This window comes from Solenopsis invicta, chromosome 14 (genome assembly GCF_016802725.1).
Source record: "Solenopsis invicta isolate M01_SB chromosome 14, UNIL_Sinv_3.0, whole genome shotgun sequence".
Lineage (NCBI taxonomy): Eukaryota > Metazoa > Arthropoda > Insecta > Hymenoptera > Formicidae > Solenopsis > Solenopsis invicta.
The window spans coordinates 8,541,222-8,557,918 of NC_052677.1; the positions used below are offsets into that span (position 1 = coordinate 8,541,222).

General features: G+C 41.0%; 1 protein-coding gene across 1 annotated transcript in view; it reads right to left on the reverse strand.

Moving 5' to 3' along the window:
- Nucleotides 1–245: 245 nt before the first annotated feature.
- LOC105194480 (RNA polymerase II elongation factor Ell) overlaps nt 246–16,697 on the reverse strand; it is a 75,603-nt gene continuing 59,151 nt past the window's right edge. Inside the window, exons 3-10 of the mRNA XM_026136620.2 lie at nt 7,531–7,637; nt 6,455–6,571; nt 5,044–5,307; nt 4,760–4,830; nt 4,473–4,682; nt 3,521–4,388; nt 3,198–3,375; nt 246–3,110 (exon numbers count right to left, since the gene is read on the reverse strand). Of these exons, the coding sequence (XP_025992405.2) occupies nt 2,865–3,110; nt 3,198–3,375; nt 3,521–4,388; nt 4,473–4,682; nt 4,760–4,830; nt 5,044–5,307; nt 6,455–6,571; nt 7,531–7,637 (2,061 nt within the window). The 3' untranslated portion in view covers nt 246–2,864. The remainder of the gene's footprint in view (nt 3,111–3,197; nt 3,376–3,520; nt 4,389–4,472; nt 4,683–4,759; nt 4,831–5,043; nt 5,308–6,454; nt 6,572–7,530; nt 7,638–16,697) is intronic.

The following is a 16,697-nucleotide window of genomic DNA, read 5'->3' on the forward strand; positions in this document are numbered from 1 at the left end:
ATGCTGATATTCAACGTTGTACTATACGTTCAACAAAGACTCCTCTTGCTTCGATCGTACAATATTTTCTAACATTTCGCGTAAAGACTCTAACCGAAATATCGTTTCTCGTACATTATGTGTTCTTAAAAAAGAATTCGCATGGTGCAATTCGCATTTTAACATTACGTGAGATTATTTATATCTACAATGACTTTCGCAATGTGTCGTATTGCACAACTACAAGAAGAATTCTACAATATCGCTGTTTTGTAATAAAAAGTTCATTCAATAACAATGAATTTTTTTAACATTTTCATTATAATGTGTGTGTGTGTATATATATATATATATATATATTAATTATAAATAACTAGACGTTATAAAACAAAGAGAAATCGACAAACAACCCGGAATCATTTAATATTCAAGCAGTTGTCCCGGATCTATGAAGAACTCAATTAACAGCATCGGGTAATAATACATAATTATTGCGTGTTTCATCACCGAACAGTGATATGTATCAAAAAGACAAAGAAATGTAACTTCTTAAACGATATTCTAGATTGTCCTATTGCTGATCGTAAGTCGTTTAAATTTAATAACATCGCACGGTAATTCTATAAATGTGCTCAGGAACAACAAAGTAGGAGAGAAAAAAAAGTCGCGAATGCGGGTAACGATAAAATTTCTGCGAGGAAGAAATATAGGTAATACGATTAATTCGTCATTAACATATTCGGTAGACCATTTGTATTTTTCAAACTTCTCATAAGCATTTATACACCTGATACACGTGCTTTCTTTTTGTTTATCCACGGCTTCGGGAAAATTATTCACAGTCATAGAAAATGTGTTAATGAGCAATAAAAAGACTAGGATTATCCGGAGAAAGTAACGTCGCGTAGTCGGAGTTAATCGATTAAAACATACAGGATTATATTCAGTCAATCGCTAAGAACTCTCAAGCGTTTCGGAATTGCTAATTTTCGTAGAATATGTGAATTAAAGAATAACAAAATGATAAATTCAGAAGATACTAATACGTGTATCATAAAAATTTTGAAACTTACGTTTGTTGCAATACATACACATGTGAAATACAATAAATTCGTTAGACAACATATTGACTATGTAAACTATTTGCACAATATTTGAATGAATAATTTTCAATGATATCCTGCGTACGAAAGATTAGATAAATAAAAAATTTGGCACCGTGGATTTCTATATAAATTCAATCGAAAAAATCGACTTGGAAATCCTATCGCAATGTACTTGATGTACGCAGATATCATTTGTATTTTTTTTATCTGTTTGAATAATATAACAACAATAGCAATAATGATAATTATGAATAATATTAATAGTTACTATATGTATTGTTAATTACAATAATTAAACGAAAGTATTTTTTACATTACTCATTATGAGACTGTACACAACATACGATATTGTCGTAATTATTAATGGTGATTGACAATTATTATAAAAACTATGTTTCGTATTAATCTTTTTTTTTATTTTCCTTTTTTTATGGATAATTTTATGGATTGTTGCACTACGTCTAACGCTTCTTCCTTTATTCATCATCAATAATGAAAATTCAAAATCGTAAAAATCTAGCACAATATGTATGCCACGTCTTTTTCTAATTCAAATCGCAATGGAATCAAGATAATTTGACAATTATCTTTATTACTTTAAAAAGTTAAGAGTAATTAAAAGTTACATAAAATTCACAAAATTTTATCAAGTTATTTTTCACGATCGATCAATTTTCTTTCCTTCTCTTTTCTATATTTTAAGGCTGTTTAGTCTCGTTTTTTTTTTTATTGTCAATCGACCATACCTATCAGATAATCAATACGCTATCATAGGTATAAAACGGATCAGCGAAGGAAAAAAGAACGAAGAAGTAACAAAGAATCTTAAAATCACGAAGTACTACGGTTTCTCTCTCATATATAAGAAAGTTTTACCTTTTTCTTTCAAGCCCTTTCTCAAGTTGCAACGAGCACACAAATCGCGCGCAAAAGATTCGTGCCAGCTCATGGATAAAATGTATGCATATATATATTATATCTCTGCGAGCCAGTTTTCTTTCCTCCTTCCGGTGGATAAAAAGAAACCCGGACGTGGCACGCGGTAAGCCTTATTATCTCTTGGACCCTCTCTTCTCACAATTATATTTTTTTCTTTTTTTTATTTACGTACTCTTAAAGTGGACGACACACTTGGACGTGCGCACGGTAAGTAACTTATTATAGAGTTTAACTATTTTTTTTTCCGTTACGTCTTCTCTTCGGTTTTCTACAATGTCTTCCTCAATCGTTACGGATCAGCTTTAAATCTCCGTATATCCCCCGCATAATTATTTTTTTATGTTTACTAATCGTCAGAATGCCCTTAACTCCAATTCTCCATGGATTTTCCGAGGTGTAGTTTTCATGTTTACCTATTTCTTGAATGTACTCGATTGTCATCAGCCATCACCATGCAAGTGTTAATATTGGTCGAAGTTGTGCGCGAACCTTACCGTGATGACGAGAGTCGGCGAACGAGAGTCGGCGACGTCGTCGCCGTCGTGGAAATCGTTGCGATCGTCGACTCTTGCAATAGAGACGCGGGAAGGATTCACAAGAAGAATATTTCCCATATGATGTACATTTATCATTGCAAGATACTTTCTGGTAAATATTGTACAAGAAATCTTGCAACCTCGAGCCATTTGAAGTCACGGGACTTTTCGGTGATAGAACACAGGAACCATGTGGACTGTGAAAGATCAGCCTTAGAACTTGCCGAGAAAATAGAGATTCTACGGCAATGTTGACAGTACCGAGGCAGAAGGGAGGAATAAGAGGCGGTCTTTTCAGTTTATGTCAGTAATGCCGATTATCGATACCCCCGATGTTGTTGCTGCCATTGTTCACAGTGGTGCTAACTACACCATTATCCATGGTATTCGCAGACATCATACCGGCGGCGTTCTGACTGTCGTAGTTTGAGATCAGTTGTTTTATATGTTCCAGCTTATTGTGCAGATAGTCAAACCGTTCCTTCATTTGCCGATACACTCGATCCTGCTTAGTCTCTTTATATTCGCGATATATCTGTTCCTGGGTTTCCTAAAATAAAGAAAAAACCGTATGAGCGTACTTGCCTATTCGTTCGACAAACGCGATCGTTTACAGTAGAGAACTACAATGCAATACCTGGCTTTCGATCATGTTGCCCGATGTCTTTTGTTCTTGCCATAATGTATACAAATACCTGAAGCGATTCGCGGTTACGAGTACTTCAGAATGTAACCTGCAGTATTCGGGATAGTTCCTGTAGAACTCCTCTTTGTAACGCCTTTTCTGTTCCAAACTGGTTATTGGTGTATATTCCCTGGAACAATTAGTTTACATAAATACTACATCAATCGACAAGTTATGTTAAATAACGTAATAATTTGTAAAAAAAAACATCTAATTTTTTATTACTTGAAACTATTTCCTCGAATTAATAATAATAATTAATAATATCTACTCACGTGCGATTATCGTGATATTGCCCGGTGCTTCCCAACCTTTCAAACTCATCGGATGACGAGATCGCGGCGGCACCGGTAGCATTATCAACATAAGTAGAAGCGTTGTTAGAGGTTTCACCATAGATAGCCGCATCACTCGCGGTAGTACTCCTATTCCTCGAGTCTCTCTCTCTGTTTCTCTCTTCCCTCGCACCTCGACTCCTATCGCTCCTATCGCTCCTATCTCTCCTCTCGGTATGCTCGAAGACGCTGCCTGCGGAAGGCCCATAGGAAGCTAGAACGGCACCACCGTCAGTATAATTTGGGGGATTATGGGGGTTGCCCCTTTCACTATCATCAGGCGACAACGGTGTCAAGCACAATGATCGAGTGGAACTGCTTGAAACCGTAGCGATGGCAGCATCATTGTAGATGTTTCCAGTACCCCGCGGAACATCACTGTTTGCTGTCCTTTCGGTCCGGTAATCGACGCGACTGCTACTGCTGCGTTCACGTTGCGATTGCTGTCTCGATTCCCAACTGTCGAAACCGCTACCGCCGTTGTTACTATTGCTACCACCACCACCACCACTATTGCCGCTACCACAACCACTATTAACGCCGACAGAACGATCAACGGTACGGTCGCCACCCACGGTTGCACTAACACTGTTTATATTACTATAACTGCTGCTGCTAGATACCCTTTCGCCGGCGGGGATGAAGGAGATGGGCTCGGGTCTCTTATAGTGCGATATCCGTGGTTTCTTCGTCGGTAGTCCGTCGCTGCCCTGGAAGTATCCTGGTCTCTTGTTAGCCAAATTGGGTGGGGGTGCCGTGATCGCAGGCGGTGAGCCCGCATGAATAGAATTGGGCGACTGACCGCTGCCTAAGGGTGTAAACATGTGTTACTTAACACAAATTTCGTATTCATACATGCAAATGGCATGTCGATAGCAGCTGGTACACTTACCGCTGGAACCACCGTCACTCGAGCCGGGTGGCGTAAGGTTCTGAGGTTTCCGCCTCCTCAGCATTGTCCTTTCTTGCTCAGTGTAGAAAGGCCAATCCTCCTGCACATCGTTCCAGATGTGCCTGTTCAGGTGATACGTATTATCACGCATATAAGCTACTTGCTTCAGGATCGTTGTCATGACGGGTCGTTCACGATCTCTTAAGCCCTCTACAATTTGTCGAGATGTTAATACCGTCGACCCCTGGTTTCGAGAAATTGGAAAGAGCATTCGAATCTTGGCTTACCCTTATTAATGCGATCGTATAGTTCGGGCTTCTTATAGGGCCTCAAAGCAAGAACGTGGATAAGTCTTTCCCTATTGTACAGAAAAAAAATGTAAAACACATTCAAATTTACCTATAACGAGATATATAAATTTTCTTTCTCATTTCCTTTACATTTCGTTGACTATCGTTGAATTTTACTAGCCTTCGTCTCATTAATTCAGCACAGAATATAGCTACATTTATTTTCCCTATCCTTTATCGGTGCGCGACTTATTCTCTTTCTCTTATATCAATGCACTTACTTAAGTGGCCTGCGCATAATGTCAGCAACTTTTTTCTCCACATTACGAACTGCCGCTAGATGGTTACTACTATTACTATTACTACTACTATTAGCGATCGGCTTGTTGATTGAAGCTTTGGGCTGACTATTGCCGGAAGTTGGAATGCTCGTCGTCGATTCGCGATGCCTTGCGTATGATGACGAAGGAGGTATTGTCCTTCCGGTTCCTTTCACTTTCACCTTGCGTCCAATATCTGGACCGTTCGCCTTGATTACTCTCGTGCTGGAAGAACGATATAATTTCTATTGAGAAAATGTATACAAGATCCTGATATGCTATATGACTACTTAAGTAATATTTAAAAAATTGAAAAAATGATTGAAATACAAAAAAAAAAACAAGAATAAAAAGCGTTCACGTATTCTTATTTTATTTTATATCTAAAAATATTGAGTTATAAGAACGCTATATATTTCCAATATATTTTTGTTAAATTAGATTAATACAATTTGCAACATCGCTGACATGGGTTTCCAATCAATTGCATGATTATGCAATTTTCACTGGTGTAGACAGCGCGTGAGCACGCGCCGCGATAAAGCACTGCAACGGCGAAGAGAGGCGAAAAAGGGTTCAGGCGTGACGAAATCACACTTACGAGGCGATCTTAGCCTTGGCCGTGACGACGACTAAACAAATCAGCCAACAATGCGGATCTGCCAAACGAGAGCGTAAAGCCTCACCCGCGTTCGATCTTCGGCTAACAATTGCAAAGTGCAAAGTGCAACCGTGAAAATTCGTCCGTTTGCGAAAATTTAGAGACACAAACGTCCGGCGTTTTTTTTTTTTTGACAAATACAAATTTTTTACGACATTAATAAATAATATTCTTTAACACGCGATACAACAATATTGACAAAAGCGTCATTTATTCTGCAAGAAGGCTGCAAAAATACTTGTTTCTGTAACGTTCTATAACGCGAACGTATCTTCTGTATATTAAGAAAATCCCCTGGATATTTTCAATTGATTTAATGTGAAACATATCCACGTGTGACAATAGTACATGCAATCCAGAGCACGCCTCGACTCAAAAAAATCCTCAAACGCGCGTTATTGTACAAATTCTCGCGACATCGCGGCAAATGTGTGCGCGTGCGACGAGGCTCCTCGTAAATTCCTTCGTGAATCGCGCGAACGTCCGTTATAGAAGACTGTATCTATGGGTATCTACAGGCGAAAGTTTGCAAGTATAAGACCACGACGCGAGAATTATTTACGGTTCCGCGGGTGTTTCGCAAAGGAAAGTCCTGAAAACGGAGAAAAGGGATGCGGTCGTGCCTTATAAAAAAAAAAAGAATCTTTCGCCGGGGAAGATCAAGCGACCACCAATGGCCGTATGTCCCGCTTCTCAGGGGAGCATCCTTACCATTTGTTCTTGTTATTCTCCTCAGCGACCGCCATTCTGTGCCTAGTGGTCTCGTAAACGTCATCGTTTGCCCGTATCCGCATCCTGTACGGGATAGCGCCGAGACTCTCCAGGCTTCTACAAAAAAAACCCAACGAGAAGGTAATAATAATAAAAAGGAGGTAATAAAAAAGCAATAAGCATGAAAAAAAAAAGGAGTTTTCCAATTCTTTAAGCAATTCACTCTCGCAACCTTGTTCAAATATTAAGCAGGAGACGAAAAAAGTATTGAGAATCAAGCCCATGTAGATCGAATCAAAATAACATACGCTCGATTTTGTCAAAGATGTTATCGTTAGCGCATTCATTGATGTATGCGTTATGATACATTATGTCATATTTAAACGCAAACTGCACGTAGAGAACATGCTGTGATTCATTGTTGCTTGGAAAATAAAGTAACGCGAGCAGAAGTGAGGCCGGCGCGGCGCGGCGCGGCGAGCGAATCGAAGTTCAATTTATCATCGCCGCGCTGTTACATTTTTAACGTCAATTCGTCAAATCACCGGATCGTATCGTCGGACGTAGTAAGCACCTATTAGCCGCGGTGCTACTGAATCGGTTCTGCTGACGCAAGCATAACCGTTCATGAGTGTAGTTGCCAGTAGTCGATACCCGCTGGCTCAGTAACAGCGCTTTAGTGTGTCAAGTTGGCGCGATAAAACCACCTGCTCAAGGATGCTCCAAAGTTTTTACGTCGCTCGATTTAGATTGAGGATTACGTTGCGTTGCGCCGCTTAGAGACGGAAGATTACTCAAAATTACCGTATCGCGTACCGAGTCCATTTACAGAGGTATTATTTCTTGGGTACAGCGAATCTGATAGCCACTGTGACACACATAACATCTCTCTCTCTCTCTCTCCCCTCGCGAACGCTAAAAATGTTACAACAGCGAGGAATTCGACCAGATGATTAACGAATAATGGGCATAAAGTGATGCTTCCGCATTATGATGTAACACGGCGCGTTCCGATACGAATGTAATACATAAATTACCTCGCAAATACTCGTTATACCGTAATAATCGATACGTACTTAGAATCGGTCTGTTGAGCAAGCTCGAAGTTTCCACCTTGGGAACTCTCCATGCCCATGCTGAAGGTGAATCTGGCCACTCCGTCGACGGATGGAATGCTGAGATGCTGAAATCAGAATGCAGACCGTGCCGGTTAGTCTCTCGTCGTCCTCTTAATAAGATCGCATTAAATTACGAAACGACGCGGCGATATATCTATGTCTTTGCGTATATAGGTGCAAAACACGAAATTTACCCATGTATCTGTCCAGCTATCTATTTAATATTTATTTCACCGATTACGTCAATTTCTGTACTTTATCTTTCTCTCTCTCTCTCTCTTTTTCTCCTGAACTAGAAAGTTTTACGAAACAATAAAGTGTTTTTAAACGTGTTTCTAAATTTAATTCTGCTCGAACCGTCTAATTGCATAAAATATCAACACACATTGACCAAATCTCTAATTTCAATATACAAGATGTTAAAGAAAGCATTTAGCAATTATATGTTGTGTGTGTGTAAATAGTATACGCTACAAGGAAATCTTAATGTAGATAAAAAATTCAATCGTTTCTGAGATACAAGCACTTTAACATAAATCTAATAAATGTAAAGTTAAATAACATGTATACACGCATCTAAACGCAGCGAGCGCAGATAATAAAAAGGATGAAGAATCCGATTCGTTTACCGCCACATAAATGAACTGATGACATTTATACGTTCTATATTGAATTATGTGGATCGAACGTGTTGTCGAATATAATTCACGATAATGTCGCTTGTATCGAACGACAAGCTTCGGCTGGCTGCATGTGTATCGGGCACGAAATCGATCCTCGATCGGCGTTGCGAAACGAGAACGTCGCGGCGATGGGAGCGCGAAGCGTGTCGTCGTTTGCGGAATTAGCGCGTAATTCGCGTAATCGTGGATAGCAGTGTCCCTGGCGACCACCGATTACCGTACGACAAGCCAACTGCGAAGCCGACGTCGAATTAGACCGGAGAAGATAATAGTAACGAGTGAAGAACGCGCGGGCGCGTCTAGGCAGACAGATACTAATCGGATTGTCGCCGGTAGCACGACGATGACATTTCGATAATGCCGTTAGATTAGAAGGAATGCGAGCGATCTCCGATCGATGTAGTCGCTGAGCGCTGAGTGCAAAGAGCACTCGAGTCTGAACTTTTAGGCCAGATTTCGTGACAGGAGAGCCCAATTGTGGTTTAACTCTCTCTCTCTCTCTCTCTCTCTCTACAATGCCATTATATTGTTTTTATGAACTCAATCAGTATCGTACATGTATTCTTATTTGGGATCTGTTTACGTTCCACTTGACTAATGCTTTGTTCCATACGATCTTTTTTTTATTCCTTTTTTTTCCAGTCTATTCATCGTGTTTTTGCTCTATGCTTCTATTTATCCTGCCTTGTGCTCTAATTACTTGTTTTTTATCACAAATAAGGATCACAGCAGCTTTGCTGGTGACTTATTTTTTTACGAGTATATTTTTTTTTTTTATTTATGTGCTCTATAATTACTGAATCTCTCATAAATCGATCTTATACGCACGTGATAAAGTATTATTTTTGAAAAGAAAAACGAAAGAAAAATAAACGAATTAGCCATGATTGCTGACGTTCAATATTTCGTACGTCAAATATATATATTTCTCATTTTTATAATAGGGCGCACTATTGTGTGACGGCCCGAAAATAATTTTGTTTGGAGAACTGATTAGAAGAAAATTTCGAGTTTTAACATCGGAGCATTGCCAAAGAACTGACATAAATACAAATAACATATTTTTTTTTTGAGAATCAATTTCATCAGAAGGCAGTCGAGCACGATTGCCCGTTTCGCAATTTTACGTATGTATATAACCGCCCTTCTGTTGGCTCTCGTCGTTGTTTCCTTACTCCTCCCTCGCTTTGAATCGTTGTACTCTCCTCCCCGCGTATTACGTGTGCTGAATTCCTTTCCCCCCCTTTTTTTTTGTTCTCCCCTTGCAATTCCTATGAACGGCGCAACGCAACAATTGCGAGTGCGCGTCGGAGCGTACGTCATCGTAATCCAAGTTTAAAAAACGACCACGAAATAACGTGACAGGACAAATCGACATACAGCATTCTAGACCACGTGGCGAGAAGGCTGAAACGTGGATGATGATGATGATGATGATGACAATGATGAGACAACACTATGCCAGCGTACGTAATACTACTTGAAGAGCGGCGAAGGAGGGAAGGCGGGCACTTCACTCATGGGCATTCGCGTATCGAGGCCATGGAGGCTCCGCGAGCGAATCTCTCTCTCTCTCTCTCTCCCTCTCCCCTTTCTTCGAACGGGATGGATACGTTGCCGTTGTCGTTGTCGTCTCTTAAATGAAAGGTCGAATCGCGCGAGAATGCGATATGAAAGTTTTGTGAAGGGAGCAGAATGTGCGACGGGGCGGCGCGAGCGAGCGAGCGAGCGAGCGAGCAACCGGGAGCGCTCATTTAAATTTCACGGCGCGCACGGAAGGACGGCCGGTTTGTCTGTCTGGTTTGTCTGCCTACCTGCCTGGTCCTGTCTCGTCACAGCTCATATCGTTCGAGATGAGATTCGTGCGAAAGTCCATTGTGCGAATCGCACAAGACCATCTCGTCGACCAGCCGGTTCAGATTCTCACGCAGTCCTTCGAATACATGGGAGACTCGAAATCGAGCCAAGATCGAGGGGAGTCACTTGGAAATTATCTCATCCCCAGACCAACCTCCGCGGGGAAAGAGCGATCTTTCAGTCTTCTTCAAGAGACTCGAGTCTTTCATAAACATGTGCTCAACTCTTTCCATTGCTACTGTGCAATATCTCATTATCTTCCACTCCGTGGGTGCGAGTGGATTTGCCCCAATGAAATTTTAATCGAGGATTCGGTTATCATCAAAATTTAATTTTGAATGTTTAAAAGAAAGAAAAAGAACAAGACACGTAATCAAAATTGTATTAAGGAAAATTCGGGCTGGGAATAATCAGAGGATCCGCCGATCAATGTTTATCAGCGTTCCCTGGGTATTGTCAAGTATAACGTCATTGAGCGTTGAGAAACAATCGTATACTCTATTAATCATTTATTTGTGCCGCGCATACGTAAGGTGTGACGAGTCGGAGGACAATGTGCAGGCGCTTTTGTTTCTCCCACTTAAATTCACTCAAACTTTCTTTCTCTCTGTCGCTCTCTATCGAATTGTATTTTTCGCAATTCAAGTAAGTGCCGATAGAAACAAATAATTGCAACTATCGACAATTTATTTCGGTAACGGCTTTCCGCGTACGAATGGTGCAGATAGCAATAGACCGCCCACCTACTCGCGCTGCCAGATTGGGATTATTTCGGTTCTTAAGGCCGCGGCAACAGCTGAGCGAGCGAGCAACGAACGAACGGTAGCCATTTGTGACATTCCTGCTTGTCATGAACCACCGTTAACGAAGAGTCATATCTCGTCACCTACGCACATCGCTGGATTATTTTATATCAGCGTTAAGAATAAGGTATGAAGAAAATATCGATGCGTCTTATTCATCTGACAATTATACAATTGATCTTCGTAGCTGGATTTTATCTATGCAATTGTCAGAGAATTCCGGAGATTGCTTTTCAATTGATCCTTTTCCAAACTCATTTTCGTCATTTTACTATATTCAATCTTTTAACAGTTAATTTCGATTATAATTCTCGATTTGCATGATCGTCATTCGAAGTACGTAAGCTGGAATAAAGCTTGTGCATTCTATCGTAAATTCTTTAGTTAACAAACAAGTATTAATAATAGCCGAAACATGCGCTACTAGACAGTGCAATGGCTACCGCAGGCGAGATTCCGGAGAGAGTTAACGAGATTCATCTCTCGCATGAAACGTTTATACGGATTTTGCAAACCGCGCGGTAAATATCGTCGTTTATGAACAAGAGTATGCGAATGATTCGTTGCTTTGATGTCGCCTACCGCGTACGAGATTCCGAAAAATAAGAAACAATGAGAGAAGCGAGAGACAGTGATAAAAATTACGACCACGTATCGCCGATGCGAAATACGTTAAATTTGCTAATGACCCTTATCTTCCTTCAGTTTACACGCCGAGTAATATATTCATAATCTCGATATTATTATTATTTTTGCCGCAGCCTCGTCGCGTTGTATCCGTCGTCCATCATCGGAATCGCCTAAGCAGTGATTTATGAAGAACATCCGAAGCAGGATATATTTTTGTATGGCTCCCAACGGCTTACTTACGGATTTTCAAATACGCATGTATGTTGCTCACTTATGCGCGGAAGAGAGAGAGAGAGAGAGAGAGAGAGAGAGAGAAGCAAATTGCTTTCAAAGGACCAACCGTCGCAAAAAGATGGATGTTAATAATGGGCTTATTTATTTCTTTATGAACGTTACGTCTGAAACGATGATATATGTATACGTTCGCAAAGCCCTTTGAAGAATCGAATACGTATATATAAGTGTGGACGTCATACGCGGATCGCGGAGATCGCGGAGTCGACGACTGACACGCGTGTAAATAATAACTCGGCATACGTCATTGGAGAAAGATGGAGCGGCGCATTTTTATTCGGAAAATGCGGTCGGGAGATATCTCGGGGTGGATTCCTCCAAGACGTGTCGCGACACGTTCGAAGCCGAAGATATCGAAAATCCTTTTCCTTTGAGTTTTCTCCCTCCACGTTGCATTACAAAATAAAATTTTATTTTATTTAAGTTAATACGCTCTCAAAGCATATTAACTTAAATAATTGTCTCGGGTTTTTTAAACGTTTTATCTCGAATGACACCAAAGATTTATTGAAATTATTCAATTCCCATTATTAAAAGGGGAAAAAAGACTATCATCTTTGTTTTTTTTTTTGTTAATAAAACAAGCTCAAGTTTTCCTAAACGAAGAAATAAAAATCCCTGCAAGATATGTCGCGACACGTTCTTCTCTTAAAGAAGATTCCAAGTTATTTAACGTAATATAGTTTTTAATAATTTACATCTGCCAATCATGTTTATCAATTGTCTCGATATTTATTACTTTCTCTCTTCTCTTACGGCATTTTATTATATCTGTTCGTTGAAACATTCTCGCAAGTCTAAGTCGGATTGCTCCGAACGAAAAACAACCGGTCAACTGCAACGACGGCTTCGCGACCGTAATCGATCCTGGATCGAACGCGGGAGGGCAACTTTCACTGGGCAACCGGTGTCAACCGGGTATCACGGAAAAGGAAACCGCATGTGTGGGTGAGGAGAGACGCGCGTGCAGCCGCGCGTATTTACGCAAGTGCGATTGCGCATGCGTAAATTCGTCGACGAATTAGAAAAACATGAGTATCAAGTTGATGCACGCATACCTCGATGCATGACCTAGGCTACCGCGGCTTATCACGGCAAACTCACGTGACGACCTTAGACATGCACCTTGGAAACGCACGAGCGACGCTCGCGCATATAACAGAGGCGTGCACGAAATCGCCAGGTGCGCAGTTTTAAATGCATTGAGGCACGTGTCCATATAACTAGGAATATTCGATATTTCGAGTGCATTTCGTCTAGCGGCTGGAGCCCCTCGGCAACTTTCAGCCCTTGACTGATCCTCGTTGCGATTTCTCTCATTTAATCATTTGTATTTTACTTAATTAATCTCTATATTCACATTTTTATTTGTTCGTTTAGGAAGACTCGAGCTTGATTTATGATCAAAAAAAAGAGAAAAAAAAACAGATGAAATATCGAGTCTTTTTTTCCCCTTTAATGATGGGAATTGAATAATTTCAATAAATCTTGCTTTCATTCAGGATAAAACGTGAGACAATTCATCGTTGTGTCAGGTGGGAAAATATACGGCGATACTTTTTTTTAGTATCGCAGCCGTTTTATCTCTACGTGCTCGATGGTAAAACAGAAACGAGACGAAAGATAAGCGACGTATCCGAGAAACCGACTGTCCCTGACTCAGGGATGCGACTCCATCTGGCACAAGGTCATCAGCGTCATAGGTGCCCCTTTCGTCTGTGGGAAAATAAAAAAAGATGCACGTGCACCGTGTGCGCGCCTCGGTACAACCGAACCAATCGGTGACCTCACCATCGTATTTTTGTTTCTCCTTTCTCTCTCGCGAATCCCTCCTCCTTGCACCTTAAGCCACCTTGTTCTTCCGAACATGCACACGCACGCACACACACACACACACACACACACACACACACACACACACACACACACACACACACACACACGCACGCACGCACGCACGCACGCACGCACGCACGCACGCACGCGCACACACACACATGTATATGCGTGTGCGCACACGTAAATATATACGTACAAGTGACGTTAATTAACTAACTCCGCCGACCGCGCACGGTAGGCACGTTCGATTCACACGCGCATCGAACGGCGCAGAAAATAAATCGCGCTAAGTGAAAGTAACATTGCGCCGGTTTCGCGTCGACGAATCGTCGCGAAACGGCACGCCACGATTTCGCATCGCGCACAATTGGACGCAAAGCTCCAAATGGATATCGATAAACTCAATGCATTTCTGAAATATCGAGACGCGAGATCGAGGCGGAAATCTGGATCGCCGAAACGTAAATCCTTCATACGATCGCGATCCTCTTTATACTTAAAAGTATAAAAAAAATGAGACGACGTGTGCGATAATAGTACATCGCAATGATTTATCACGGTGGTACCCGTGTACAAAGTTTCCTTCGTCCGCGGGCATTTGGACACCTTTATGAGCTGTGTTCCGAGGGTGGAGAGATGTTGAAACGACGCTGAAGGAAACAAAAATCTGCTTTTTTTTCCCTTCTCGAAATTACACGATACGCGAATGAAATATCACTCCGTTTATTCGGATACTTCGGCTCGACAACGATCCCGATAATTACCCGTGCAGGTATATCATTTTTAAGATAGCGATCGTGCGTGATAAATTCTACCGTCAACGGGCGACGGCGGCTCGAAAGTTCACGAATTAAAGCTGTGTTAAGTGAAAGCCGCGCCGAATTGCGAAACCCGATAGCGTGCAAAAAAATTCATTGTGAAGACTAGACATCTTTTAACGAAGTACCGTTTTTTTTCTGCTTCGCAGGATACTATGCTGCGTCGTTTATTAACGACTATGGCTACTGCTTAATTCGCGCGGAATGCGCCCGTTTTAACGTGCACACCTTTAGCTCGCATTAAAAAGGATACGCGAATAAATTTCTTCCCTCGACCACGGAGAAAACGGATCGCGAGTAACAAAGTGCTTTGTTGAGTGCTTTCGCGGACCTTTATGAAGATGTGGGTTTTGGTCGTAAATATTGGCCGTAAATATTGCAACGGTCGTTAACACCGGTCCAAGGAGGAATACGCCGTCGACTCGCAATTTATGGATACTGAAATTCTTTTTATTTACATCGGGAAATTAAATGCAGCATTACGTTATAAATTGAATTACGTAAAACAAACGTTGGGAATGATTTCCTATTGTAGATTTTCAACGCACCCATAGAAAGGAGCGCTTTTGCCTTCGGTACGACGAGTAATTCGTTTGTAGTTGTGTACAACAACCTCGCGACGTTCGTGTAAACGCGATAGAACAAAACCATTCGCGGTAGAGCTTCCGGAGACAAATCCAGGAGAGAGAGACACACGTCGCTAAGCGTTACAACCGATTCCGTCTGGTTCTCCCTCTCAGATTTCGCCGGAGCTGCTTCCGTTGGAGTTATAGACGGCTCGTTAGCCTCTTTAATTATTCAACGCCAGCGGTGTCTCTCCTGTCGAGATTTTATAGCCGCCATGATTTTCCGAAACGACGACACTATCCGCCACGCGTGCCATATATCGCCCGTTGCGAACGTGCGAAAGACTCGAGGCGAAGACATTCCCCGCCTGGAATTTGCAATGAATTTCCACTTTACACACAGAAATCTGATCTTGTCCGAAGATACTCCTGTGCGCCCGGTCTATTCCGTATTCGCAAATTACGTTACAAATGTAGCTTAAATATCAACCATTAGATAGCTTTCAATTAAAGACGCAAAAGAATAGATTCCTCTGACAGATCCATGGAGAATGTGCATTGATATTCAACGCAATGATTGATAATTCAGCTTGGAAGCTTCGCTCGAGAGGTAGAAAAAAATCACGTAATTAAGCCGCAGAGCCCGAGTTCTTCGGCGTTTGCGACGCGCGTTTATTCAGCGGACCTTCGTGAAGAGCTGTTGGTTACGCGTCGATGATCGTCGTTATGCTAGTGTAGCGCGTTAAATTATGGCGATTCAGTGAGAAGATTTAGCGACTTGTGGCAACGCAACACATCGCGTTGCAACAGCCGAGAGGAGGCAGGCCTCTTTTCTTCGGGCTGCGCTGTTTCGAATTTTCTAATTTTAAGTTAATAAAACGCTCCAGAACAGCAATAAATGGCTAATGGTTTCTCAGCTGTTTTTTTTTTTCGCGCACCTCTTCAGTTAGAGATTACGTAAGCTTTCAACAGCCGTTTGTTCGCAAATTGAACACTTGAACGATTATGAAATTGACATCGCTAAAAGTTAATCGGTGTCACTGCTTCTAAAATGGCGAAAATAGCATATCGATAAGTGTATCTTCTAGTGCGAGAGACCGTTTTTTTTTTCTGATTTTTCTTATCCGAATTTTTATTTGAGACATCGTGAAATTTCCGTTAAATTAATTTGTAAATAAAAAGAAAAAATAAAATTAAGATTAATTTCCTCTATATAATTATTTAACAATAATTTTAAGTTTCAAACATTTACAGAAAACGATAAATTAGAACATTTCCTGCGCAAATTCTATTTTACAGAGAGGAAATAAAAATATCTCTTCGTTTGAAGAACAGAAGATAGCAGCGAATTCTTTAGAACATTTGTAAACATCTTTTTAAATTTTTTTTTCTTCGAGTTTGTATTTTACAAAATGACGAATAGTTGCAAATGAATTGTTGCAACACGACAAGAAGCTAAATCCGAGAAGGACCTAGACCCAGTATCAGACGGCAGTTGTCTAATACAGCGTCACAAATTATGCGTGGAATTGGGTTAGAAAGTTCCTCACAGCCTTCGGTCGGTCTTCGTTTCAATCTCGAGTGAAAACGATCAGTTAAGTCGCTTAAAAATTTCGCATAAAAAATGTTTGACGA